Here is a 25,237-nt window from a genome sequence, read left to right as displayed (position 1 = left end):
AACATGTCAGGCTTGACAACTTTAAGGCTAGATCTTGCAAGTTTCTCTGGAAGGCCTGAAATATCATCAACGCAAAACTAAGAATTGTACCCATTGATTTTTAATTACCATATAATTGCTTTATAGCAGTGAGGACTGAGGAAGCCTCCTTCAGCAAGTCTCAGATCATCAAAAGTAACTTTAAATTTTAATCTTTTCTCTTAATAATTTTTCCTTTTCAATGCTGCTGAAATATTCATGAAAAAAATTAGAATGTAGGACCTGATGTGAAGAATCTGATATATGTATGAAATATGTAAATGTTCTCAGTCTTACTCATTTTTCAAAAAATGTCAAACTTATTAAATTCTATATGATTTGCTAGACTCACCCAACTTTTAGATTCATGTTACATTCAAACTAACAACAATGTTGTGCCCTTGGGAAAAGCACTTTATACAACTTTCCTCACTCCATCCAGGTGTAGAAATGGGTATATTGTTCTCTGTATGTGGTACTGTTGAAATAAGTTATGAAAAACTTGAGTACAGTGCTACATTGTCCTTGTCTGTCCAAAAATGACGTTGAAAAACAAAGAAAAAACTAACCCTTGTTCCAGTGAGATTGCTTGATGATGTTGAAGTGCTAAACTGTACAGTCTCCATCCTGTGCACCTCCAGTAGGATATCCTCTCCACTTCTGTAGGTGCGGGCTCCAGGGTGGCCTTCTGCTCCAGCAAATGACACATCAGCAGTCAGAGTGATCCTGACCATGGTACGGTCATGTACGCCAATGATCACAACTCTGGACCTGCCGGTCGAGTAACCTGTGGGGTAATAAAAACGGTAAATCAGTCATCCTCAATCATCTTATGTCTTACACGTATATTCATATTCACTGTCTGACATTTGACAATCAGGTACACTGTAATAGGCTTTGATGCAAAATTCCTCAACATTTGTAACATCATGCTAAACATAATTCCACCAGTTTGATGGTACATAATAGTTACGCTACCCTAAAAAGATGCGTCCAAACACATCTGCAACCAAACGTTCCCAAGTATAAAGCACTTCAGAATCTGTATATCTTAATTGTTTATGACTGGGCTGTACTGCACTAGAGACATCTCAAACTTTCTGTTTTTCAAAGAGGCGGATTTACGTGATCCAGCGGATTAATGTCAAAGGAGGTTACCTTGGTAACTGGCCACGTAGTACTCTTTCCCCAGGACGTCCGTGGGCAGTGCCATGTAGCCGTCTCCACTGCTCCTACCGTACACCGTGATCTCATCATCGGACTTGATAAGCCAGCTGTTGAACTGACCCAACCTGCCTGTCCCTGTCACTTCTGCTCCAGTCAGGGTTTCCTCATGAACGAGATTGGCAGACTAGTAAAAGAAACAAAATGTTTGTTACATTCCAACCAAGTTATCATTGATCAAAGCCAGTGTTCTAGCCAGCGCCTGTCATTCCGCCATTAGATGAAATTTTGTTGCTCATGACGAACAAACATTTTGCCCAACCCATCATTTTTGACGGACAAAAATTGGTGTGTAAAGATATAGAAAGAGCTCAGAGGTTGTGTAATTTTTCCCCAAAAGAGTTGTCCCTAAACCAAGCTTAATCTACCAGCAAAAATTTGCCTCACAAGATGCAGGAAATAGCGTTTCAGAGGGTTAAGATTTCAAAATTTTCCCGGACCCCCATAGGATTGGTTGGTTTATTGGTTTATTGCGATACCCTTTAGTCGAATTACGACTAATCTTCCAGGGTTCAACACAAAAAAAGTATACAAACACAGACATATATACAGTGCAAGATTAAAAGGACATATATACAAAAAATCTCGCCTTTGGCGCTCGACAAGATGTTCCATCAAACAAAATTGAGATGACAGGTGAAAATTTAAGGCTAGCTAGAACACCAAATTCAAAGCACTACAAAATCCTTATGATTTTTAGGTGTCCTTAAACACAAATTTGCATTGTAAGCATTACAAATCATTAGGTACATGTAGGTTAAGTATTTTGAAAATCTGGAATTTCATCATCACAGTGCAATATCTATTGGCTTCAACCTGAAATATTGCCAAAAAAGGACATTTATGAAAATGTGAAATAATTCCTTTGAATCTAAAGCTGCAATGTTTGTTTATAGTTATACACTGTACCTACCTCAAGAGTAATGTTGCTGCCGATTTGCTGGTCGTTCAGCCCAAAGATTTGGACGGTGGTGTCCAGGTAAGACGTGGCTCGGATGAGGGCCTTCCTGTCGGAGCTGGTAGATGGAAATGCCAGGAGGAACTCAGTCCCAGCATTGTCAGGCAAATTGTATCCTGCAAAAAATATTTTGTAGAGTTACCAAACTGCATATTATTTCTGTGTGTCTTGATCTAATCAAGTGTTTAGAAAAGCCCAGCGGGGCAAATATGTACAATAAAGGTCTTCATTCAATAAATAAGTTGTCTCGTGCTCCGTATTGTTTGTACATCAAGAATTCTTACTTTTCTACTTTGAACATTTGAACTGATTAGAAGACTACATTTCAGAAGCAGCTTGTTTTGACAGTTTTTTCTCAAAGACAACAGGCTAAATGTGGATAATATCTAAGATATAAGTTAGAGCTAAATGAAGTAGCATTCACTTTTACCAGTGTAAGAAAATTCCTCCTGATATTGCAGCCCAAACTTTCAGCCTCTTTGAAAATCATAAGCCTGAGAGCTCTTCTTAGAAGAAAAAAAATTAGAAGATCAAAATTTTGAGCTAAAAATAAAATACAAATACAAATAACTTGGGTATGGCTGATCAAATTTATCTAACACTTCCATCATTGGGCTCGTTTGGATCTTTCCATTACAATCTGCCCTTTACCACCTATAGGCTTTCAAATATCATTCTTTAAAATTGGGTTTGGGGCTTTGTAAAACTGCATCATACCTGACTTCATCCTATCTTTCCATGAACAGAAACCAACACTCAAATAAGAGTTCACAATTCTTTGATAATTATATCTTGTATATTGTACAGCCTTACCTTGTCTTCCATCGACCAAAGGAGACTCCAGCAGGCATGCCACCACGCAGAAGACCACCACAGCCTTGAGGAAACTCAGCCAAGTCATCTTGCCGCAAGTTGTCCCCTTAACTCCCCCCCTTGGCATCTGTAAGTCTAACTGCTTTCTTACAACGGTGTAACTTTCAACTTTGACAACAGAAGAAACAGTTTGCTCAAAAGATGGAAATATTTTCCCACAGGAGATGCGCCTGCCGTTTCTTCGTCAGCAGCGCACCTTGGTAAAGTCTTGCATGTGATGGAATTTCGATGACGTTTCTGGCAACTTATTATGCACCGACCAATGCAAAACTATGTGGCACTCCATACACAGCCAAACTAAACTTTGAATTTAGAACATTGACTTATCATGGCAATTTGGCTTTTCCTTAGTTAGGGGGAAAATCTTCAACTCCAAAAGCTTGAAACAATGATGGTTTTAAAAAAAAATGTTTCAAAGAGTGTTTGTAGGACCTTTTTGCCTGACTAGATAGGTGCGAGTAGAGTATACCTGGTTGCCATGGTGATTTAAGGATTGGTGAACAAGCAGGATCTTTGCGGCCATCTCATTAATATTTCATGTCCCTGCTATTGTCCCAATTCCTATTAGACTGATTAGAGACCTTGCTGCCGATTAGAAATACTTTTGTCACCTTTTTTGTCATCAGTTACTAGTTTTACTACAGTCTTTGCTGTTTATAACATTCCAAAAACAATACACACAAAATTGTTAGCTAAACTTGACAGACAAAATTTTCCCCACAAAAAAAAGTTTTCTGTAGTTTATCGTTCTGCACAAAAATTTGTTTATACAAAAAGGGATCATAAGACCTGTTGCAGCAATGAATTATTAATGCGTTCATCATAGCATGGTATGAAATATTAAAACCACAGACACAAAGGGGGTCTTTATGCATGCTGCTCACTTTGGAAAATTGGGATGATTAGAAGGAAGGTGTTTTTGTGGCAAGAAAGTAGTCTAAGACAGGCTCTTAGGAGCCGTGGAATTTCAGTAGGGAGAAAAAAGGGGGCCTATGGAAACCTGCAAATATATAGAGAAAATGTATCATCTGTACCATAACATAATAGTTAACCCATGTATCCATTGAATTTAAAACCGTGGGCCACAAAAGCAGCTATGTCCAATCACCTTACTGATGTTTGGTTTGAGGCTAGCTAGAGAGGATAATGATCGATTCTTATCCTGATGGCACGGACATGAATTTTGTAATTTGGTGTGGGGTCATAAATACCATTGTCCTCGCAGGTGTCTCTTTGTGACCAAACCTGGGGGCATTGTTATTTGTTGACAAAGGTTGCTATGAATTACAGACAGGAAGGATTATGGATGTGATGGGGCTAAGGTAGAAATTGGGAGAAATGTACCATAGGAGGTGTAAGAAATATGTACTACATAAGATACAAGTAGTTGGTAGGATTAAAGGCAAAGGCAGAAAAATCAAGATTTACTCTATTCCTTTAGACTATGAATGATTACATGTATTCATATAGACTACATGAGAGAAAAAAATTTCATCATTTTTAATTGTCCCCTTTTTTTTTGCTCCATTTCGTAGATCTACATTTAGTTTATTCAACATGAAACTTTCTACAATTCATGGTTCATCACAACTTCAATGATAATAAATAGAAAATGAAAAGGAAACGTCTATACTTGTACAGATGCCTGAGATCTTTAGACTTCTTAAACTTTTTGATTACTTCCAATGTTACTTGTATGACATACGTGTCTGAGATTGCACATAGAGTTTGATCATAAATGTACAAAGTAATGATCTTAATACTTGTGATTTTGTAATATTTTGATAAGATGTTACTATATACAAAATTTGAAGATATTTTAACACACGGAATGAAACCTCCTAACATTTGCACTTACATCACAACATCTCTTGCACGTTTTGATTTTTTTTAAATTCCTTTTTATATCTAACTTTGATACATCTATTATAACCGAAGAGAAAATGTAACAACCAAAATGATAACAAAATACTACTAGTAAATCAAATCTGAAGCATTGGACACATTTCAAAACCACAGAAAGCATTCACTTTTTTTGTGACAAGTCTTTTGAATGTGTGATGTTTTAATCATACTGTATTCTGAATAGCTGGACAAATATTTGTCTGTCAGACACTTAGGGTTATTAATACAAACTTATAGTACAGTAACTTCTGACATCAAAGAAATTTGTGATTCCTTCTGTTCTTTAGGCAGTTTAACTGCTTGAATATGCACTTGCAACAGTGCAAAATAAGTTTGCAATATCGATGTTTTGCTAATTGTATAAAATGCAAAATTTGCACCTTAAGTGGTAATAGGAAAATACATCTAATTCTGATTATCAAGCATTGTTCACATTGCTATTATGTGGTTAATATATACGAGAGTAGCTGTTCTTCTGCACTCAATTGGTCCCTGTAATATACATGTATCACTACTACTGCAACATTTTAGGTACTGATAACTCTACAGTGATTGAGTAGAATTTTATCATACATGGGCCTATTTTTGTTCATATGGCAAAGACATTGAAAAAAATATTACCAACAATTATTGCAACAAAAAATACATACTATGATTTCAATGTTATTTAGAGTTGTTTATTGTAGCAGAAAAAAAAATATTGGCCAATTTTCTCAATTTTTTGGCAAATACAAAATGTAACTTCCATAGCCGCTCTGACAACTTTTCAAATCATGGAAAATTTCCAACGACATTCCCATTGCAGTACACAAAGCCTTGTTAGCATTTTTGTGCAGTCTAACAAAAAAAGTGTAACAGTGGCAAGTCCTGGCAACAGACACAACTGAAGAATGTTTTTGATGTATCTTGACTTACTCTTGACTTTCCCTGCATTAGTAGCTATTGCCTCCCGGAGAAGAGACTAGATGTCACTTCTGGAACATAAGGCCAAACATCTCATTAATGCCTATAATATTACTATATTTCAAAATGACAATGTCAAAAGGCATCTGGAATCTTTTCACAACAAGAAGGGTGGGAAGTGCAAAGAACTAAATAGTCTGTCCTCAATTCAAATTGTTTGCTTACTGTGATGATAGAACAAGATTAGTTTGTAATAAAAAGTAGCTAGCCAGATTGCTGAGCATTCAAATATGTATGCCAAGTACATTGTAATCAAATCAGGGCTGTCTCCAGCTTTAGATTTTTCTGTCCCACTCCTTGTTTGGGAGCCCATGTTGTTAATTTTCAATTGTCAAATCTGTCATTCAAAGCTTTTGAAAATAACTTTTCATCAATTCAATGTCATGGAGCTCAGATGTTTTGGATAGATGGGATGAAAGTTTTATCCATCCCAACAATTAAATTTCTGTCCCAGGATGGAGGGACTGAGTCCCAGGAGGTATAGGGACAGATCCTAGAGACATCCCTGAACCAAATACAGGCCTTACCATGTGCATATGATGTGGCAAGACTACGATTCCGCCCTGCCCGCTCCAGTTCTCCAGTCAGTGCGACAGAATCCACCTGGAGATCCATGATGACCGGACCTGGGCCGTTGGGCACGCCTGACGCCATTGTGAAGATAGATGCAAAGTACACAAAGCTCAGCAGCATCTAGGAGGAGATACAAGAAAAACACTCTGACCAAAGTATAAGAATCCAGCTTTTCTTGATGCTATGATTTTTGACTTCTAAATATTCTGTGATTTCTATCTAGTAACAATGTCAACTTGCAAATGGTAAGTTACTCAAGCAAGATAACGTTTGGAGACAGTTGCTTGAGTAAAATGTTACCTTGCGTTTATCAAAATGTCAACTTGATTTGCTGAATTAGATTTGATTGTTTGTATAATTACTGACCTGAACACAGACCACCAGGTAGTTGTACCACTCCATTGGAACAATGTCGCTGGCACCTGTTATACAAAATGCAGGTAGTGTGGGGTCTTAATATTCAAAAGGAAGTCTTGTACTTAAATCTATCTCACTGTCAGTCACAAAACCAGATTTTCACTTACTACACTATCTGTATAAGGACTAGATGAGCATGTGATGGTATATTTTGGCATCTGTGGGGCATAATGGTTAGAGTTGGGCTCAGAACCAATAGATTTCGGGTTTGATATTTGCCATGCTCTGACGTTGTGCCCTTGAGAAAGGAACTTTACATGATATTCCTGCCAAGACGGTTGAGAAAAAACCACCGAGCCTCTTTGGCTAATCTGTCAAAAAAGTGTGCCAAAAGACACATGGATTTGTTGTGCCAATGTGCCAACATCTGCACATTTTCCACCTAATGCTAAAAAAAATGGAAGTGAGAAATTAAGCAGACCTACCACAGAGTGTGCCTGTGGACATGGAGAAGAAGAACATCTTGATGAACAGCACCACCACCAGTTCTGGTGTCTGCGCATCAGCATCATGCACATCTCTCCAACTCTTGGGCTGAATAAAGACAAAATTATATATCATTGCTTTAAGTTTAACTCCGCCCAAAATCCATATTTTTGCAAATTTTCATTAGCAAAATATCAGTGACTTTTATTACTTCAGACATTTTACGTCTTGTAAAGAGTGGCCTCTTGTCATTTTGAAAGCATAATTATGTAAACACATAAACACATGTATCTGTTCTTAAATCTATCTAAAAGTACAGGCATCTATTGCTGATGCTGATCATATTTTGCAACCAGTGTTGTCATCATTATCATCATACCTTGTCGTGTTGTTGCCAGTACTACAACCAGTTCAGGACCTCTAGATAGGTTAGCTTCACCATTTGGTGTCAATGTTGGTAATGGCAATTACAGGTATAAAGCGTACCCTTCCTCTTTTCTTATTCACCAGTTAAATCAAAAGACATAAAGCTAATGTCGCTAAAATCTTGTGTGAATTCTACAGTTTTTTTAAACTTCCTTCACTTTTTGAATGGCATATCTCACCTCTAGTCTGTAGATGCATGTGTACAGCCCAGCAAACAGCAGTACAGTGGAGAGGTAGGACTGCCCCAGGAAGGAGGCACTGGCATTGTGTTCATACAACTGCTGAGTCAGCTTCACTGTAAGAATTACGCAGGACTTTCAGTCTCAATCACTGTATTAATAAGATGTACATTCATTTTGTATGTCTCAGATACCAAAATACTAGACTTAAATTACACTTGATGAACATATAAATCAGAATTAATTCAAATGAGACTTTCAACATGTACAAGTATTCACTAGCACTTATATCTAGTAGCAGTGATGTGATGTTAATCTCTGAACAAATATCTTTGTCCTAGTGCCAGATCATGTAAGTTTTGTTTAGAATTTGAATATGAAGGACAAAAAAGACCATGACCTAACCAAGTCTACCACCAACAAAGGCTTTTCATTTGACATCATTTGCACCCTGTTGGTATTTGTATTTCTGTTAAACACACCAACATGCTGCATACCTACCATGTGGTTTCCAAAGTACAATCATTATGATGCCCAAAAAAAGATCTATATACACCAATATCACCTACCTGAGGTGTAGACCACAAGGACCAGGTTCACCAACTGGAAGGTGATCATAACAACTATTCCCTGCAAAATACATCAACTTATTAACACAGATGAATACTATAATATTGTTACAAACATCTACCACCATGGTCAGCAACATGATGTTTGCATTGTTACTGAATCAACAATTGCTTAAAAGTATCTTTAAAAAACAAAAAAGTCTTTAAAAAGTCTTGAAGTTTCATTATGTTATTATTGTTCTTCTTGTGTGATAGAAACACCACCTAGTAAAAGGATTGCTGTAATTACAGCAGTTCTTCGGTTGCAAATCACATACTTGTTGAGAAGGAACAAAACCACTTCATATATTATTGCTGATTATATATAATCCATAACAAAAATAATGTTCCTAGAAGACCTAGATACATGCATACTATATTTGTGAGGACATGCATACTATATTTGTGAGGACCCCATCTTTAACAAGGTATGACAGTAAAAGAATTCTGATCAACTCACAGCTATGAAGATGTCATTGTTCTCAGCTGGATGTGCCAAGTCAATAAGAGACAGAATCCCAACATACAAGGACTGGAGAAACACACACAAAATCTATCAATGATATTGTAATAAGAACATGAAGATATTTGAAAACATAATTTTCATACATGCATTTCAACCTTAAAACTATGACACAAGACAGGAAGACTGGCATGCGCAGTTACTACAAACTCATAGTCATATGGTTTCATTTGTCTTTAAAGCATTCAGGCTATTTTGTGTTTGTATATATATTGTACAGTACAGCAAGTAAATTAAAAATCATGAACATGTATTGCACAAAAGACCATCCTCTTAATCTCTTCTTCATTTCAATATTTTCTTCTAATGTGCACATGATATGGTTTTCCTTTAACACAAGACGAAATGATTATATAATTGCAACACCAGCCAGTAGCATATACATGTAATAGTACTCATCAGTGTTCAAAACTCTGGGGTTTGAACCTTCATAACCATGGGATTCAGAGGTGGGAATGCCACACAAGCTATAACATATGTAACATGTACAGAGTAATATACCTGCCACAGCAGTGTAATGATCAGTAGATGCTTTGTGATCCTTTCAATACACGATGACGACCACTTGGTCCACCACGAGATCTGCCCCGAGCTCTCCGAGGACGTCGGCGTGGTACCATTCTGAAAGGTCACGCCATGTTGATTGGTCAGTCTGTGCTTCAGAGTGGTCAGTGTCCTGTCCAGGTGGTTCACAAGGCCTTTGAGCTCCTCTAACTCTGCTTGGTTCAGGGATGGTACACTGCCACTGGAATCATAAAGACTTTCAATGACTTTAAAAGTTTTAAAAGATAGTAATAACTTAACACATTAAGTACCAGCAAATTATGAAAACTTAATGTCCTGTCCAGGTGGTTCACAAGATCTTTGAGTCCCTCTAGCTTTGCTTGGTTCAGGGATGGCACAATGTCTAATGAGTTTAATAGTTTGACAAAAGATTATCAGTAACTCATTGTCCAGTCCACATGGCTGACAAGACCTACATGTATGAATTCCTCTATCTCTGCTAGCTCCAGAGATGGCACACTGCCACTGAAAATTTCATAATTTATTGATAACAGAGATTTGTAATATCGATACTATAACTTTAGAGTACTTTAGAATAATTGTTTTTTTTTTAACAATATTTTTATCTTAAGTTCACAGTACACGATAATGCAGTTTCTTTTTTTGCGCTCATACAAAGGACGGGCCTTGGTCTTTGGTCTCCAGCAAACAGATCCTACCAACAATTTACACTGTGCAAACATAACAGTACATGTGGCAAATATTTTGGTAGAAGAAGTTGTTTACAAAATCCTGGTAGTCACCTTGTAAATTCCCGGCTGTCCGACGCATTTATCGAGCCCAGGATGGGCCTGATGTCTTCCTCGTCTCTACAGGAGCTCATTTTAGGCCATTGTGACGAGCTTCACTCCCGAATTCGTTCGTAGAAACGTCAGGAATGATGACAAATTCGTAAACTGGGTCAATGTGGTCAATGTGCTAGCACCAGATCTGGGGGGTCAAAGGTTCCCGCCAGATTAGTCAACTTTTACAAATAGGGATGTTTAGATTATCATATTACTCTTTGCTAAAGTACAGCATTAGTATATATATTTGTATCAATAACATTTTATATTTTTTTATCTTTTAAAAATCAGTATAGACATCAGAATGACAATTTTCTGTATAAGTATCTCAATTCAAAATATCCCCCTTAAAAATAGTGGTATCGTTAAAAAGTCTCGCGAGATTTTATGAGCGTAAAACGGCGAGACATTTCATCATCTTTTCAGGTGGACCAAAGAACAACACTGGCTCCAAATTTGCCCGTTTTCCGGCAATTCTGACAGTGATCTCGAAGATAGTGGTATAGAGCAACCATGCCAACTATAGGAGTAAACAGGGATCTCCTTTTCGAGAGGCTCGGACGGACGTACAGTGAGTAGGACGCCTCCGTCTGGATGTTGTTGCTGCATGTGTATCCGGCATGAACATGTGGACCCACTGCCCCCCTCCCATACCTAACTTTACTTTCGATGGAAAAGAAACATGCCATGCTCCTATGCGCTAATATAGCTCTAGACTAGAATAAAAGAGCACTCTTAAACAAACTTTACATGATTTAATAAGTTTATGTGATAACGGGTATTAATAATAAAATTTGTAGTGGGCGGGGTTCTTAGATATGCTGCACAGTTATAATTTATCGATTAGGAGTAGAGTAGAGTAGAGTAGGGTCTACAGTCAGATAGGATGATATTATAATATAACGTTAATGCTATTTGATATACATGCAGCTCAATTCAATTAAAACGTTGTTCTTAGAATTTTTCTTGTGTTTGTTTTTGCAGCCGAAGAGGAGTTTGATGAGCTCATGTTTGACTATGGGCTGGAACTGGATGAAGTGGTAAGTGGATAGAGCTCATCAATTTTGACAGGCTACTTTAATCAACTGTATTTTTGCAATGTAGGGATCGACATAACCACCAGCAATCTAAAGTAGAATGTTTGAATTTACAAAAAAAACATGCAAACTTAGAAATTCATTTCATATAAATGACTTTCAAGTTATTAGCAAGTTAAAAGTAAAAGAAACAAAATATAGGCTGAGTATTCACAACATGATTGATGAAGGTTAGATATCCAGGTAGTAAGATATGCCAAAAATAGTTACTCAAACACTGAAGCAGCTGGATAAAATTTGTTTCAAAATTTTATCCAGTTGCTTGAGTAACTGTTTTTGGCATGAGTATTCACTAATTGTATAAAGCAAAACTAAAGAAATGCCTTGTGCCAGTCAATCCAATCAAAATAAATGGTAAATGTTGATCAGGAGGTTTGGACATACTATACATGTATGTAGAAATAGGATCGTCACACATTTGAACTAGTCTGACAACGCCTCTATTTGTATCCACAGACTTCAGAGAAGGCGATGTTGGAGAAGGAGCAGGGTGTGACGGCACAGGGGGCGTCTGAAGCCATCATCTACAGGATAGAGATACCTGCCAACAGGTGGGGAACTAATTATCTGATCAAACTTGTGGCAGGTCGTTCAGTATAATATAATTTCGCGCCCTGCTAAGCTGGTTTATGCCAAAGGTCGGTTATACCGGCTATGTAGATATGGATACAGATACAGAAACTGTATGGATGGATATTTGGTCCTAGTATCACCGTAATTGTATGCTTTTGCCATTCTACATTTTTTTATTGGTCATCATATCAAGTTTGTCAACTCCCTTGTACATGCAAGTGGGCATTAACACATGCCTTTGAGTTTCTGTAGAGCACAGATGATTATTTCTGACTTCCCAGTTCTCTGTTCTATTCTACAGATATGACTTGTTGTGCTTGGAAGGACTGGTGAGAGCCTTACTAGTTTTCCAAGAAAAGTGAGTATACATTGTCTGCTGACAATTGTTTTATTAAAGCCTCTATTAATACATGTGCACGAAGATTCACATTGTGTTAATTATCAATGTCATTGATATTCTAGACCTAAAGCCGAACACAACCAAAAAGGTATTTTCTTAATGCAACGTATTAACACTCAGGGTTCTTATCATGATGTTTTTTTTTTTCTTTTCAAGTGTAAGTTCTACCTTATTACAATTCAGCCAATGTGTTAATTGCTTTCAAGGAAAGGTTTTCTTGTAACATTTGTGCCTCTGTTGTCCTTAGAGACTTAATTAATGTTGTTGATTACAGGCAGGAGGCCCCCAGGTACAAGGCCATCCCCCCAACCAGTGGCAACTCACAACAACTCATCATTCAAGAAGCGGTAAGTTCTAGTTTTGTTTACGTCTTGCACAAAATCTGTTTCACAGTATCATACCGTAATCAGCACAAAAAAAAACAATTATGATAAACCCACTTTATACAAATATATCATAAAGCTAAGATAAGATACTAGGACTGTATACAAATGTATCACCTCCTCCCATCTGCTTGGAGAGTCAAATCAACAACTACACTGTTCAGACAACATCCTCTTCAATGTCTTCAACCTCCTGTAAGTCATCCCAAAGAGGTGGACCAAGTGCTTGTCGAAGTCTGGCCCAGAAGAGAGGTAGGTGCTGCTGGTTGTTGGGCCAGCGTAGGTAGGTGTCCCTGTTCACAATGTTATTCAGCAGCGGGTAGCGCTCTAAGACACGGTCTGGGACGTTCTCCAGAAACACGAGAACCAGGCTCACTCTACGCGGGTCAAACAGGTGATGTCTGCCCTGGGACATCTGTAGCTCGTAGTTGCACCAGTTGCTGCGTAGGAAGCTCCTCGTGATGATGCAGACCGTTTTCCTGCTCATTTCCACGGCGTTGCTGATGTTGTGTAAGATTGGCACCCCGCCTACGAAGTCACGCTCTCCGATACACAGACGGTAGCGAGGAGGGCTCCGTTCCAACATGGGGGACAACACGCGGGCCACCCAGGCTTCATCATTGCTGCTGTACGCCACAAAGGCGTCGTATCTAAACTGCTGAGGCTGTTCGCGGATTTCTTCATATCCACGAAGACGGAGCCTAACTCTAAACCACATGTAAGCAAAATGGCCCCTGCAGAAATTGACAAGAACAGCAAAGAGCATGTAGAGGAGAAGGAAAGAGGTCGTTATGGCGCAGGCGTAGAGGTCACGGTGAGAGGCGCAATCAGGATGAAAGTTAGGCAGATCTGTACCGTGAAGGCGGGGAGGAGTGTTACATTGGTACCTTCCATCCGACCAACCCTGCACTACAGAAGGGTGATCATCAGCCCAGGATATGAACCACTCAATCTCACAGTCACAAAAGAAGGGATTATCATGGATGGCCAATTTCTCCAATCCTGGTAAAATGGTCTCAAAAGTGGACTCATTCAACAGGGTTATGCTGTTCCAAGATAAGAATAGGCTCTGTAATTTGGAGTTAGCTGAGAACAAAGTCTGTGGAAGATAGGTTATTTTGTTTGATGACAAGTCAACAGAACGTAGGTTATCATGAACTTTGAACAACTCAGCAGGGATGTATGATATGGAAGATGCGGATAGGTCAATGACCTCTAGATTAGGCATGCCATATAAGATGGTGTCATTTGAAAAACTAGACCAGATTTCTCCTGTTTCTTTCATGATCAGTTTGATTAAAGATGAAAGACCGTGAAATATAGCCCCATAGGCAGGTATTTTGGCCAGCTTATTTCCACTGAGATTCAACTCAGTTAGATATCTGAGTTTTTCAAAGGCTGAATTAGGTAGTGATGCAACAAAAAGTTGGTTGTAGGACAAGTCCAGGGTTTCTAGTCTTGTGTTTGCAGGGAAGTTTAAAGTTTGGTTATCCAGAAAGAGTCCATCGTGACTGAGGTCAATGTGCTTTATGCTGGCTAGACCGGTGAAGTCTATTGATTCAAAATATGGAAATAGATTGTAATTATTATTGATAATCAGAACTTCAAGAGATATCAAGTCTGAAAAAAGCATCTTTGGTAAATGAACTAGGTTATTTACACTCAAATCCAGCTCTACCAGGGAAGTTAGATTAGCAAATATTCTACCAGAAAGTCTTTTTATATTACAGCGTTTTAGAGACAACTTTGTCAAGTTGTTCAGTCCAGCAAAAGTGTTCTCAACTAAATGTGTCAGGTCATTATCATCAAGCTGAAGAACCTCTAGGTTTTGAAGTCCTCTGAAACCAAATGGTTCAATCTCTTCAAGTCCCCCACTAAAGTCTGCATTCAGATATAAGACTTTCAAGTTTGGAAGGTTATTGAAATCATCTTTATGGATTGTTTTCATCTCAGTTGAAAATATGGTTAGTTCCCTCAGAGTATGTGATACTTCTGATAATGCAGCTGTTGGAATATGTGTCAGTGAGACAAATGACAGATCTAAGACCTGTAAACTTGATAATCCATGAAAAACTAACCCAGATAGTTCAGTTAGCAAGTTCCATTGTAGACCAAGATTTTCAAGATGGGTCAACCCATAAAAGCTATTGTCTTGTATTTCCTGGATTTCTGCACGTGAAAGTTTCAATGACTTCAAGCTTGTGTTTTGCAGACAGGCAAAAGACCCATATGAAATTACTGGAAGACCTGTATAAGAATCTAGGCTGATTTTGTTACAGTCATTCAAGCCTTCAAGTGCTGCTTGCAAGTTGGAAAATGAAATTAGAATGTTTGATAAATCCAAAGTTTTTATAGCAGAAAACAGAGTGAAGAAATCTTTGTCAATATGAGTTATTGGGTTGTATGAAAAGTCTAGCAAATCAAATTCATTTAAGAGGAAAGGTTGGAAATCAGAATAATTCAAAGAGGATATGTCATTTCCCGACAGAACTAGCTCACGCAGTGAAGTCGTTGCAGCAAAATCACTTCTAAATGTGCCACTAATGATTTGATTGTAGGAAACATCTAACTTTTTGAGATTCAGTCCCTTCCAAACATCAGCTTGAAGGATGTTCTGTAGACTGTTGTCAGAAAGGTAAAGATATTGCAGAGTAGAAAGAGGGGCAAAAAGGCCAGGTGGCAGATAGGACAAACGATTCTCCTTTAGCAACAATGTCTTCAGACTGGAGAGGTTATAGAAGGCAGCTGGTTCAATGACTGACAGTTTGTTTCTTCCAATGTTGAGAACCTCCAGAAAGTGTAAGGAAGACAAGGAGCTGTTGCGTATTGCCTGGATGTCGTTGTTGCTTAGGTCGAGGTTGATGAGATTGTGAGGAAGGTTGCTTGGAATCTGAGTCAGTCCGCCATTAGAACAGGTGGCAGTCTTGTTAACAATGGTGCATGGAGTTCCTGAAATGAACGAAAAGTAAAACTTCCATGTATGTCCTTTTAGTTGGCATGACACAAATTATGAATGGGAACATTTGTGGAGACTGTTACATGGAAAAGCTTCCTATATTAAAGTGTTAGAAAAAAGACAAATTCCCAAATATATTTCCTTGTAGTATTTTCTGTCCACATCTTTGTACAAGACTGTGATGTGTTTTTATTTTTGTTTTTTTTTCATTTCATATATTATGTTATTACTTCCTCAAAACCACTTCCCCAAACGCATGCAGAAGTTCCTATGGTCTGTCTGTAAATGTAACATGATACAAATTCAACATTTCACTAACCTTATTGTATTATTATGTTTTGATATTGTGTACAGTTTGTATGTTTCGGCATGGCGGCCTTGAAAAGGTGACCCCTGCGGGGGTACACCTGTTCCGCCATGCCTTCCAGTTTTGGAGAAGTGAAATAAACAAATAAACAAACCTTGTGTTCTCGTGGATAGAGCTAAGACAGTGTTCAGCGTTAAAAACATCCTCAGGCCAAACAGTCGCACACTGTTGCCACTGATGTCTCCTTCAGTCGCCATTCCAGGTGTTAGAAGGTTAGCTGGAAAATGATTATTAGAAAAAAATGTTCTTAGGGTACTGCAGTCAGTCTGTTTGGTGAACAATTTTCTATCTTGACACAAATGCAACATTGTCAAGTGATACATTCTAGGTTTTATCATAAACAGCTTGCATTTACAATTATGATATATCTAAAGTCCATATATTTACTGGATCCGCGGTACATTGGCAACCTCGCTACCACTGAGCTCTCAACGAATTTCAGAGATAAAAAACTAGTACTGCTTTGTGTCACTGTGTTTTGTTGTCTTCTTAGTCATACTTGTATGTTTTGCACGGTATTCCCTTTCTAATCCAGTTTAGGATGCAGCAACACCGCCAACGTTCCGCAAGTCCAGTGAGATACATGTAGGGGCTTAAGTCCTCAATTTTAACTTGGGTTTCCTGCAGTTTTATCAACAAGCATAACCTCCCAACACCAATGTTTAATAGAAAAGGTATGCTAACTGAAGAAGTGAGATGGCATACCTGACACAGCAAGAGCCGCAAAAGTCTTTGTAAAATTGTGCCTGTTGCAAACAAGCTTTAACTGATATCAGGTACCTTAGTTTGTGACAAAGGTTTTTAACTGTGCTGAAACACATGATTGTGTGTTTGTTTTTAGTAATGTATGAAGGAACAAGCTGAAGTTCCCCTTCCATGTTTGCTTTTTTGATATTGCTAAAGATAGTTGCAAAGATGATACAATTATTGTTGGAAAAAGCATCTATCAGGATGATATCTGTACTACTAGTATTACTTTCTTGTACTTCATAGTAAACATGGCATGTAACTTTGTAGTGATATTTACTATCTAAAAGTTAATGGTAATCTGTTTATTGAACAAAAGAATGATATCATTGCTGTTGCCAGTGGTGTTGTTGGAATTTGTTTGTTTTGTCAGTTATGTACATGTACTAGTAACATGTCCCATGTTCCCTTTTTTAATTGTAAGTAAAAGCATGTAACTGTAAGGGACCAAGGTATCAGGTATGCCTGAAAAAAGGTAGTTGACCATGTGTAAATCAACTTGTAAAACAAGTAAATTTAGATTGGGTAAATGTTGATTTACTCAGTTTTACATACATTTTATGACTCAAAGTACACTTCTGCTTTACAAGTTACTGCTGTGGTTGCAAAGTACATGTATTTCAAAACAACCTTGGCTGGACATTTCTATTTAGTTTTGAACTGAAACTCGTTTGCTGTATTTCATTTAGTACAGAAAGTCAGACTGCTTCTTATCTAAAGTATTTGTTTGTTTGTCAGGGTTTTTTTTAGACATCAGATTCAGCAAGGTGTGTGTTTGTGTTGATATTCAACTCTTTTTGCATTGTTTCTGTGTTCATGCAGACTGCGCAGGTGCGCCCCCATGCAGTTTGTGCGGTACTGCAGGGTGTCAACTTTACCCAGGCCATGTACCAGAGCTTCATCGACCTACAAGACAAGCTGCACCAGAACCTCTGCAGGTAATGACAACATTTCCTTATACTGTAAATTTTGAAACAGTTTTATTTTCGTGGTTTTGCTGATGACCTATCCATTCCACCATGAATAGCTCTCACCGTGAATTGAAAACACCTTCAAAAGCCTCCCTTCCCCTCCGACCATGATATAAAACAACCACAAAAGTAAAAGAACCTACAGTATACAAATCATTGCCCATTTTTTTAGGAAATTATGAAGAATCGCAAAGGGAAGTCTGCCAAAATGGGTAAAAAGTTTTCTCCTTTTTGTACTCCTACCACAAATTGCTAATTTAACCAATACCAGTTGAGCAAGGGGTGAAGCATTTTATGTACATTTATGAGCATAATCAAGGTGCTGATATTCTTTTTTATATACCCACAGAAAGAGAAGCCTGGTTGCCATAGGAACCCATGACCTTGACACTGTCCAAGGCCCCTTCATCTACAACGCAAAGCCACCGGCAGAGATCAAGTTCAAGCCTCTCAACCAGACCAAGGAGTACACCGCTGTGGAACTCATGCAATTATACAAGGTTGGTCAGAGGGTTTCTTCTCTTTCCTGTAGGCATTAATTCCTCATTTTTCAACATTGTACTCATGGTTTTTCTATTGATATACAAAGTCATGTATAATGTACAAGACTTGGTAAGCAGAATATATACTGAAATCAAACTATAGATTGAAGTTATAGCTAGAAGCTCTTCACAAGCAAAGACCACAGTTATAAGTCTATGTTTGTAATTTTTCTTTTCTCCTTTGTCCTGTAGTCTGACAGTCACCTGAAGCACTTCCTGCACATTATCGAAGACAAGCCTGTGTACCCCGTCATCTATGACCAGAATGGTGTGGTCCTGTCCATGCCACCTATTATCAATGGTAAGGAAGATACCATTTCTACCAATACAGGGTAGTAGCATGTAGTGTTCAGTTTCATGTATTGTAAAAACTGATTAAATTCCAATATTGAAATTACTGAAATTGTACTTTTAACATTGTAGTTACTTGAGGTCAAAGGTTCTTGAGTATAACAGTTATGATTTAAATGTTGCAAGCAGGCAACAATTTTTCATTTTGTAAATCATGCGGTTTCTGATATATTTGAGGAAACTATTCTTTGACTGAGATTATCTCAATACAATTTGAAACTGTTATTTTTTTCATTCTTTTGACCTACATCACTTCTAAGATTCTACATCTTGTGATTTCCTTAGGGGAGCATTCAAAGATTACCCTGAACACCAAGAACATTTTCATCGAGTGTACAGCCACCGACCTGCACAAAGCTAAGATGGTGCTGGACTCCCTGGTCACCATATTCTCAGAGTACTGCCAGACACCGTTCACGTGAGTTCAATCAGACTGATTTTGTATGGCCTTTGAAATAGTGAAATATCATGAAATCCCAAATTACTGGTTTCTTTTTAAGAATCTTTTATTTAAAGATTTCTAATTTCCGTCTTTGTTTTACCTCTTTACAGAGTGGAGGCTGGGGAGGTAATTACACCAGATGGTACCAAGCTCACATATCCTGTAAGTACACAATATGCCTCTTTGAAAAATGCAGCATTTATGCAAAAGACCAATAATCTAAGTCTTAGCATGTATTTTATTTCCTTGTTATCAGCTTTAGCAGTTTGCTGCTGATGTTAGGGAAAAACATGCTTTCTTATACTAATCTTACAAATATACATCATATACATGTAGTATACTTTTCTTTGTACACTGTGTTCAGTCAAAAAAATTATTTCAGTGTACCATACATAACATGTAATTCATATGCATGTTTTTTTTTCTGACCAGAGGTTGTCAACATTCACTTTTTTGGCCTTACCTCAAGGGCAGAACCTTCTTTCCCTCTCTAAACATTCTACTTTATTTCACTAGGCTCTTCCCTACAGAGAGGAGATTGTTGATGTCGCCTGGATCAACAAAAGTGTGGGAATAAGGTTGGTCATTTCTACCAAGGAGGTTCCATCTAGAACCTCTTTATTTTCTACTTAGGCCACACCAATTTAATTTCTTGGTTAATGGATTTTTTTGGTAAAATTTAACACAAGAACATCAGTGAAACAAAAGGCTTGGGTGAAAACTTGCACCTGGCCCTGTTCACTGCCTGAGACTGTGTGCACCAAAGTACAAACTATCCTCTGAGATTCTGTTTTCCTGTTGATTTTCCAATCTAGCATTTTTTTTGTAAATTCCGTTAACCAAGAAATTAAATTGGTGTGGCCTTATCTGTTTCATTTTGTTTTGTTGAATGGTTAACTCTAACCTATCTTTGTTGACTTTACAGTATTGTTCTGTTAGTGGATAATATACAGGTTAGAAACTTATTGTAGACTAGCAAAATAGTTAAATTTTCGTCACTTGTGTCACATGTATACGCCTTATGTTTCACTTAATGTCTGTGCATCGTCATTAATCGTTGTCAGCTTTTTGGCGCCTATGGGCATGAATTTGCAATAAACGTATCATTGGTAACCTGTGCTCTATCTTACTGACATTTGTTACACTTTTTCTAGCGAGAGTCCTGAGTCCATAGCCAAACTGCTGACCAGGATGTGTTTGTCATCAGAGGTCATTGAAGAGTCAAAGGTCAAAGTCGAGATCCCACCCACCAGATATGATATCCTTTTTGGTCACAAATTATTTGAAAGTATGTATATCGAATGTCAGGTGAAAAGGGGCTAAAGAACTGGTCATAGTTGAATGAACACACTTCTAAGACCAACTACAAAAGTTTCTATGACATTAACCATTGTCAACCAAAAACCTTTTAAATTAAGCTGTTTGTGTTTCCTTAACCATCCTCACATATCATCCATGCCTGTGATATCATGGAGGATGTGGCTATAGGATTCGGCTACAACAACATCCAGAGGACCATCCCTAAAACCAACACCATAGGAGACCAGGCAAGTCTTTAAAAAATCAGTAGTACTCTACTATATAACATACCTGCTATGTATACAAAGATAAAAACAATGTTGTTTGTTGCATTTGAAGATTACATGTATTTAGAAAGGCCAGGAAGAGCCCAGCAGGTGATAGAATTGTTCTATTAGAAATGGTCCTAATAAATTCTTGCCCAAGCAGAAACATCACTGATAGTAAGTTACATGTATACAGAAGTGTTACTATAGGCATGCAAAGCACTATAATACTGTCAGTGTACACAACCTTTTTTATACTGGACTCAATTTGTCTTCATCTTTTGTGTTTTGAGTTTGGACTAAATAAGGTCACTGACCTCCTGAGACAAGACATCGCAGCTGCAGGCTTCACAGAGGTTCTGTCCTTCTCATTGGTAAGGCAATATTAACATTGTTACATTAATTGATGGGTGACCATTACTGACCAATCAAAAGGCGTGTTACATATTTGATCTACAAGTAAAGTACACACAAAAAAATTGATGTACAGTTAAGGTTTTTGTGATGTAGATGATTAGTTGGATATCTTCATGTATGGGCATATTTTTCTGGTTCTCTGAAAGTTAGTTATTCTCATTTGTAAAAGAAATAAAGTCCTTTCCATTATGTATCAAATTGAATACACAAATGATATATTTTATTTGAAATAACATGGTTGTTAGTTGCTTGTAATAGGGATTCTGTGTTACCTTCCAGTGTTCTAGAGATGATGTAGCAGGGAAACTGAACAAAGACATTGAGTCCTCTGGTGCTGTCCACATCGCAAACCCCAAAACCCTGGAATTTCAGGTAAGACATACAAATTTTCCCTCACTGAAAAGAATAGTTTACATTTTAAATACTCACAACTTACCTGTCAACATCATGTGTAGTGTTTAGACACCATATAAAGATTGCTCCACACAAATAATAGTTTAACAGATTATGACTCTAGTTGCACAATGAAGTTACCACCAGTAACTACAATAACTGTTGCTATGGTTACAGATTGCTAGAACAACACTGCTGCCAGGCATTCTGAAGACCATTGCCTCCAACAAGAAGATGCCCCTCCCCATGAAACTGTTTGAGATCTCAGATATTATCCTACAGGACAAGGACAAAGGTTTGTTAGATACCCCCTCTACAAGTTCCTTTTTTTAACCATTTTCTGTCACACTTTTTTCCCATTTCCTCATACTTTGCCACAATCTCGTCCAATAGACCAATCCCATAGCTCCACATACCTCCATCAAAATGTAGAAATGCAACATAAAAAGATGAAAATGCAAATATGTGACAGACATGCAGCCACTCTCTCATTGGTCAAATGGCTAGTTGCTATGCTGTCATTAGCTGAACTACATAAACTAACTGTGATGGACAGTCAAGATTGGTCTATTTTTAGACATTGTGAAGTAACAAAAAGACACAATAAATGTGAAATTATACATGTACCTAGTGTTAACAGTGTGAATTTCAAAAGTACAGACCCAGAAATTTGATTTTACAATAGAAAACTATGTAGCTGCATTAACTGAATATACTACATGTAGATATTTGGTACTGATGTAACGTTATGATAACCAGGCCTATTACTATTCCGTAACTCTTCCTACTTTGGCATAGATGTTTGTGCGAAGAATGAGCGCCACTTCTGTGCGGTGTACTACAACAAGAACCCCGGGTTTGAGATCATCCACGGCCTGTTGGACAGGTTCATGCAGCTGTTGGAGGTTCCCTACAGTAAGGAGGGGAACGGCTACTTCATCAGGGCAGCTGACGGTCAGTCCTGGACTCTAGGCCTTTTATTTGACATTCGGAAATTATTAATCCTTAAAGTGTATACTTAACTATCATAGCAATTTTTTATATCATATTTTCCAACTGTTGCAATCATTTCAAGTTTGCAATGAGTTCTAATTTCTGCACTAAAATCTTGTTCAACTGTTGCATGAAATCGCATACCACTAATCAAGTGTTCCAAATATCAAAGCAGGAAACAAATTTTCAGTTCCAAACAATTTTCCATCAGATCTGAAAATAAAGTACAGTAGTTATAGATGAAGTTAAACTGATACAGAAGCTTTGTTGTTCAAAACTGTTTATCCTCCCTCCAGATCCCACCTTCTTCCCTGGGCGCTGTGCGGAGGTCGTGGTGAAAGCTCAGGTCGTGGGAAAGTTGGGAGTTCTACACCCCGATGTCATCACCAAGTTTGAACTCAACAATCCATGTGCAGCTCTGGAAATCAACGTAGAAGCGCTACTTTAACCAATCATCTGTTAGCTTTAGGCTGGTGTCGTAGTATCCAATAGAAAGTGGCTATAATTATCCCATCATGCAACATCTTCATGGCAATGCCAAATATGGGCATGGATTTGATCATGTGACCACCCAATTCTGTCACATGCTAAATGGTCACCCCTGTCAACATTGTAATCTTGTGTCAGGTAAAGTAGATATACTAAGCAACTGCACTGCATGAAAATGGCTTTAACTCACTTTAAGAATGTTAACAATTTGCTAGAATTCGAAGAAACGATACTGATAGTTCAATGTGTACTCAAAGCTGATACAAATGGATGGATATTGGAGGGAACAACCACAGTAAATATATATTAAAGGGAAGGGTGGGGATGGATAAGAGTGATATTAAGGCTACCTTGTTCTGAGACAGTGTAAGATGTAAATTAGCATGTGGTGCAAGACATGGACACAGACTATAGTCAAGGTGGGAAAATTGTGTACTATGAATAAAACTGGATACTTGGTGAGGTGATACTACTCCCCCATACATTTTGCATGTGTGATGCTACAAACAGTATGAGGAATCCACAAAAACGAATTTCACAGAAATGTCCAATTGGCAACTCAGATGAACAATTGTTTCTTGAATGTTTATAGATAGCGTTAATAATTGTCCTAAACTATGATATGTATCCACCATCCAAGAATGACGGTCCTTTTGTTTGAAAAATATCTTGTCACTGGTGACATTTGGCTGTGGGAGTCACTTGGCAACAGTCATGCTAATGAGGGATAGATAATTTAAATGTCTAACTCTGGACATGTTTGAATGGGCGATAGGACTTGGGAATGAGTCTTGATAATTTCAGAAACTGTTGAGTTGACACAAATCTTATCCCCAAAATCTTATGCTTAGAATAAAAAGTTTGTGTAGTTTAAGTCTGTATGAAAATGAGTTTTAAAGTCTACATATATGCCATTATTTGATATGATGTTCTGTAGACTTACAGTTGACACAGAAAGTGCATTATTAAGATTTTTAAGATGGAATATTAAACATACTGGTGTTCATGTATGGTCTCAAATGCTGACAAATAGAGTTATCAGAATCTCTACTGTTTTGAACAGTTTACCTAATGATAAGACCTGTCTGGTAAGACTTGTAACGTTACTTTGACCTAAAGCCTGCCCATTGCCATGAATAAAGGACCAAGTTTCACAACTCTTTATCACAGAACATTTGTTTTCCTTTGAAAACCTGTGGAATTTCACTTCCTATAATTTGTGATGGCATTACCAGTAAAAATCATCAGATCCCTGTTCCTGCTGCTACTTTTACAGCAGACAACGCAACTCCTGTTGAGGAGAATAACTACTGTACTACTGTGACACTGTCCCTGGTCCTGAATACGTACTACAGGTACTGCTGTAACACTGGTGCTGAATACGTACTACAGGTACTACTGTGACACTGTCCCTGGTGCTGAATACGTACTACAGGTACTACTGTGACACTGTCCCTGGTGCTGAATACGTACTACAGGTACTACTGTGACACTCCCTGGTGCTGAATACGTACTACAGATACTACTGTGACACTCCCTGGTGCTGAATACGTACTACAGGTACTACTGTGACACTGTCCCTGGTGCTGAATACGTACTACAGATACTACTGTGACACTCCCTGGTGCTGAATACGTACTACAGGTACTACTGTGTCCCTGGTGCTGAATACGTACCACTGTGATACTGGTGCTGAACGTGGGAATGACACCATGTAAATGATTCCAATAAATACGCCAAAAATAGTTACTAAAGCAACTGATAAAATTTTGAAATGAAATGATTCCAATAAATACGCCAAAAATAGTTACTAAAAGCAACTGATAAAATTTTGAAACAGACGTTTCAGACAGCATCCGCTTTCTTTCGTCAGTGACTATAGGAATGAATCAGGTAACTCTGAATAAATATGTTAATGAGGTCAAGATAATTTAGGATGATTTTGGCGTATTTTATTATCTGGATGTCTAACCTTCATCAACGAATCAAAATCAAATCAACGAATTTCAATAAATAACTAAAATAAGTAAATTGAAGATGGCGCCCCGGGTGGTGAACATGTACTGGTTCTACTGTCCTTGGTGCTGAATAATTACTACAAACACTACC

General features: G+C 37.9%; 5 protein-coding genes across 5 annotated transcripts in view; 1 reads left to right on the top strand and 4 right to left on the bottom strand.

Moving 5' to 3' along the window:
- Nucleotides 1–791, bottom strand: part of LOC136444072 (adhesion G protein-coupled receptor B1-like) — a 28,913-nt gene extending 28,122 nt beyond the window's left edge. Inside the window, exon 1 of the mRNA XM_066441544.1 lies at nt 588–791. Coding sequence (XP_066297641.1) covers nt 588–752 — 165 coding nt within the window. The 5' untranslated portion in view covers nt 753–791. The remainder of the gene's footprint in view (nt 1–587) is intronic.
- Nucleotides 792–1,162: 371 nt separating this feature from the next.
- Nucleotides 1,163–3,602, bottom strand: LOC136443928 (uncharacterized). The gene is made up of 3 exons (XM_066441304.1): nt 3,014–3,602; nt 2,156–2,316; nt 1,163–1,369 (listed from the first exon to the last, which is right to left on the bottom strand). Exons 1-3 carry the CDS (start codon nt 3,138–3,140, stop codon nt 1,163–1,165), a joined length of 495 nt encoding a protein of 164 aa, XP_066297401.1. The 5' UTR covers nt 3,141–3,602.
- Nucleotides 3,603–4,469: 867 nt separating this feature from the next.
- Nucleotides 4,470–10,616, bottom strand: LOC136444104 (uncharacterized). The gene is made up of 9 exons (XM_066441600.1): nt 10,401–10,616; nt 9,595–9,838; nt 9,031–9,102; nt 8,532–8,592; nt 7,963–8,078; nt 7,357–7,465; nt 6,881–6,936; nt 6,469–6,634; nt 4,470–5,952 (listed from the first exon to the last, which is right to left on the bottom strand). The coding sequence occupies exons 1-9, from the start codon at nt 10,478–10,480 to the stop codon at nt 5,918–5,920; spliced, it is 939 nt and encodes a 312-aa protein (XP_066297697.1). The 5' UTR covers nt 10,481–10,616; the 3' UTR covers nt 4,470–5,917.
- A 231-nt stretch (nt 10,617–10,847) lies between these two features.
- On the top strand, nt 10,848–24,292 carry LOC136444084 (phenylalanine--tRNA ligase beta subunit-like). The gene is made up of 18 exons (XM_066441565.1): nt 10,848–11,013; nt 11,427–11,482; nt 11,996–12,090; nt 12,414–12,470; nt 12,787–12,859; nt 17,788–17,903; nt 18,286–18,436; nt 18,671–18,779; nt 19,115–19,247; nt 19,382–19,433; nt 19,788–19,849; nt 20,426–20,534; nt 20,723–20,818; nt 21,130–21,210; nt 21,533–21,625; nt 21,824–21,941; nt 22,445–22,600; nt 22,936–24,292. Exons 1-18 carry the CDS (start codon nt 10,956–10,958, stop codon nt 23,085–23,087), a joined length of 1,767 nt encoding a protein of 588 aa, XP_066297662.1. The 5' UTR covers nt 10,848–10,955; the 3' UTR covers nt 23,088–24,292.
- Nucleotides 12,482–16,415, bottom strand: LOC136443760 (toll-like receptor 3). The gene is made up of 2 exons (XM_066441122.1): nt 16,313–16,415; nt 12,482–15,880 (listed from the first exon to the last, which is right to left on the bottom strand). Exons 1-2 carry the CDS (start codon nt 16,413–16,415, stop codon nt 13,056–13,058), a joined length of 2,928 nt encoding a protein of 975 aa, XP_066297219.1. The 3' UTR covers nt 12,482–13,055.
- Nucleotides 24,293–25,237: the final 945 nt, after the last annotated feature.

The sequence above is a fragment of the Branchiostoma lanceolatum genome, chromosome 10 (assembly GCF_035083965.1).
Source record: "Branchiostoma lanceolatum isolate klBraLanc5 chromosome 10, klBraLanc5.hap2, whole genome shotgun sequence".
Lineage (NCBI taxonomy): Eukaryota > Metazoa > Chordata > Leptocardii > Amphioxiformes > Branchiostomatidae > Branchiostoma > Branchiostoma lanceolatum.
Note: the sequence above shows the minus strand (reverse complement) of the source record. Positions and strands in the feature narration are given on the sequence as shown.

Coding starts and splice junctions, on each gene's coding strand:
- LOC136444104 (XM_066441600.1), bottom strand. CDS start 10,480: ATGAGCTCCTGTAGAGACGAGGAAGACATCAGGCCCATCCTGGGCTCG. Junction 8,593..9,030: donor ACAATGACATCTTCATAGCT/GTGAGTTGATCA, acceptor TGTATTTTGCAG/GGAATAGTTGTTATGATCAC. Junction 6,635..6,880: donor ACCTGGTGGTCTGTGTTCAG/GTCAGTAATTAT, acceptor ATCTCCTCCTAG/ATGCTGCTGAGCTTTGTGTA.
- LOC136444084 (XM_066441565.1), top strand. CDS start 10,956: ATGCCAACTATAGGAGTAAACAGGGATCTCCTTTTCGAGAGGCTCGGA. Junction 21,942..22,444: donor CCTACAGGACAAGGACAAAG/GTTTGTTAGATA, acceptor ACTTTGGCATAG/ATGTTTGTGCGAAGAATGAG. Junction 22,601..22,935: donor CTTCATCAGGGCAGCTGACG/GTCAGTCCTGGA, acceptor TCCTCCCTCCAG/ATCCCACCTTCTTCCCTGGG.
- LOC136443928 (XM_066441304.1), bottom strand. CDS start 3,140: ATGCCAAGGGGGGGAGTTAAGGGGACAACTTGCGGCAAGATGACTTGG. Junction 2,317..3,013: donor TTTGGTCGATGGAAGACAAG/GTAAGGCTGTAC, acceptor TATTTTTTGCAG/GATACAATTTGCCTGACAAT. Junction 1,370..2,155: donor GCAGCAACATTACTCTTGAG/GTAGGTACAGTG, acceptor TTCTTTTACTAG/TCTGCCAATCTCGTTCATGA.
- LOC136443760 (XM_066441122.1), bottom strand. CDS start 16,415: ATGGCGACTGAAGGAGACATCAGTGGCAACAGTGTGCGACTGTTTGGC. Junction 15,881..16,312: donor TCTATCCACGAGAACACAAG/GTTTGTTTATTT, acceptor GCCAACTAAAAG/GACATACATGGAAGTTTTAC.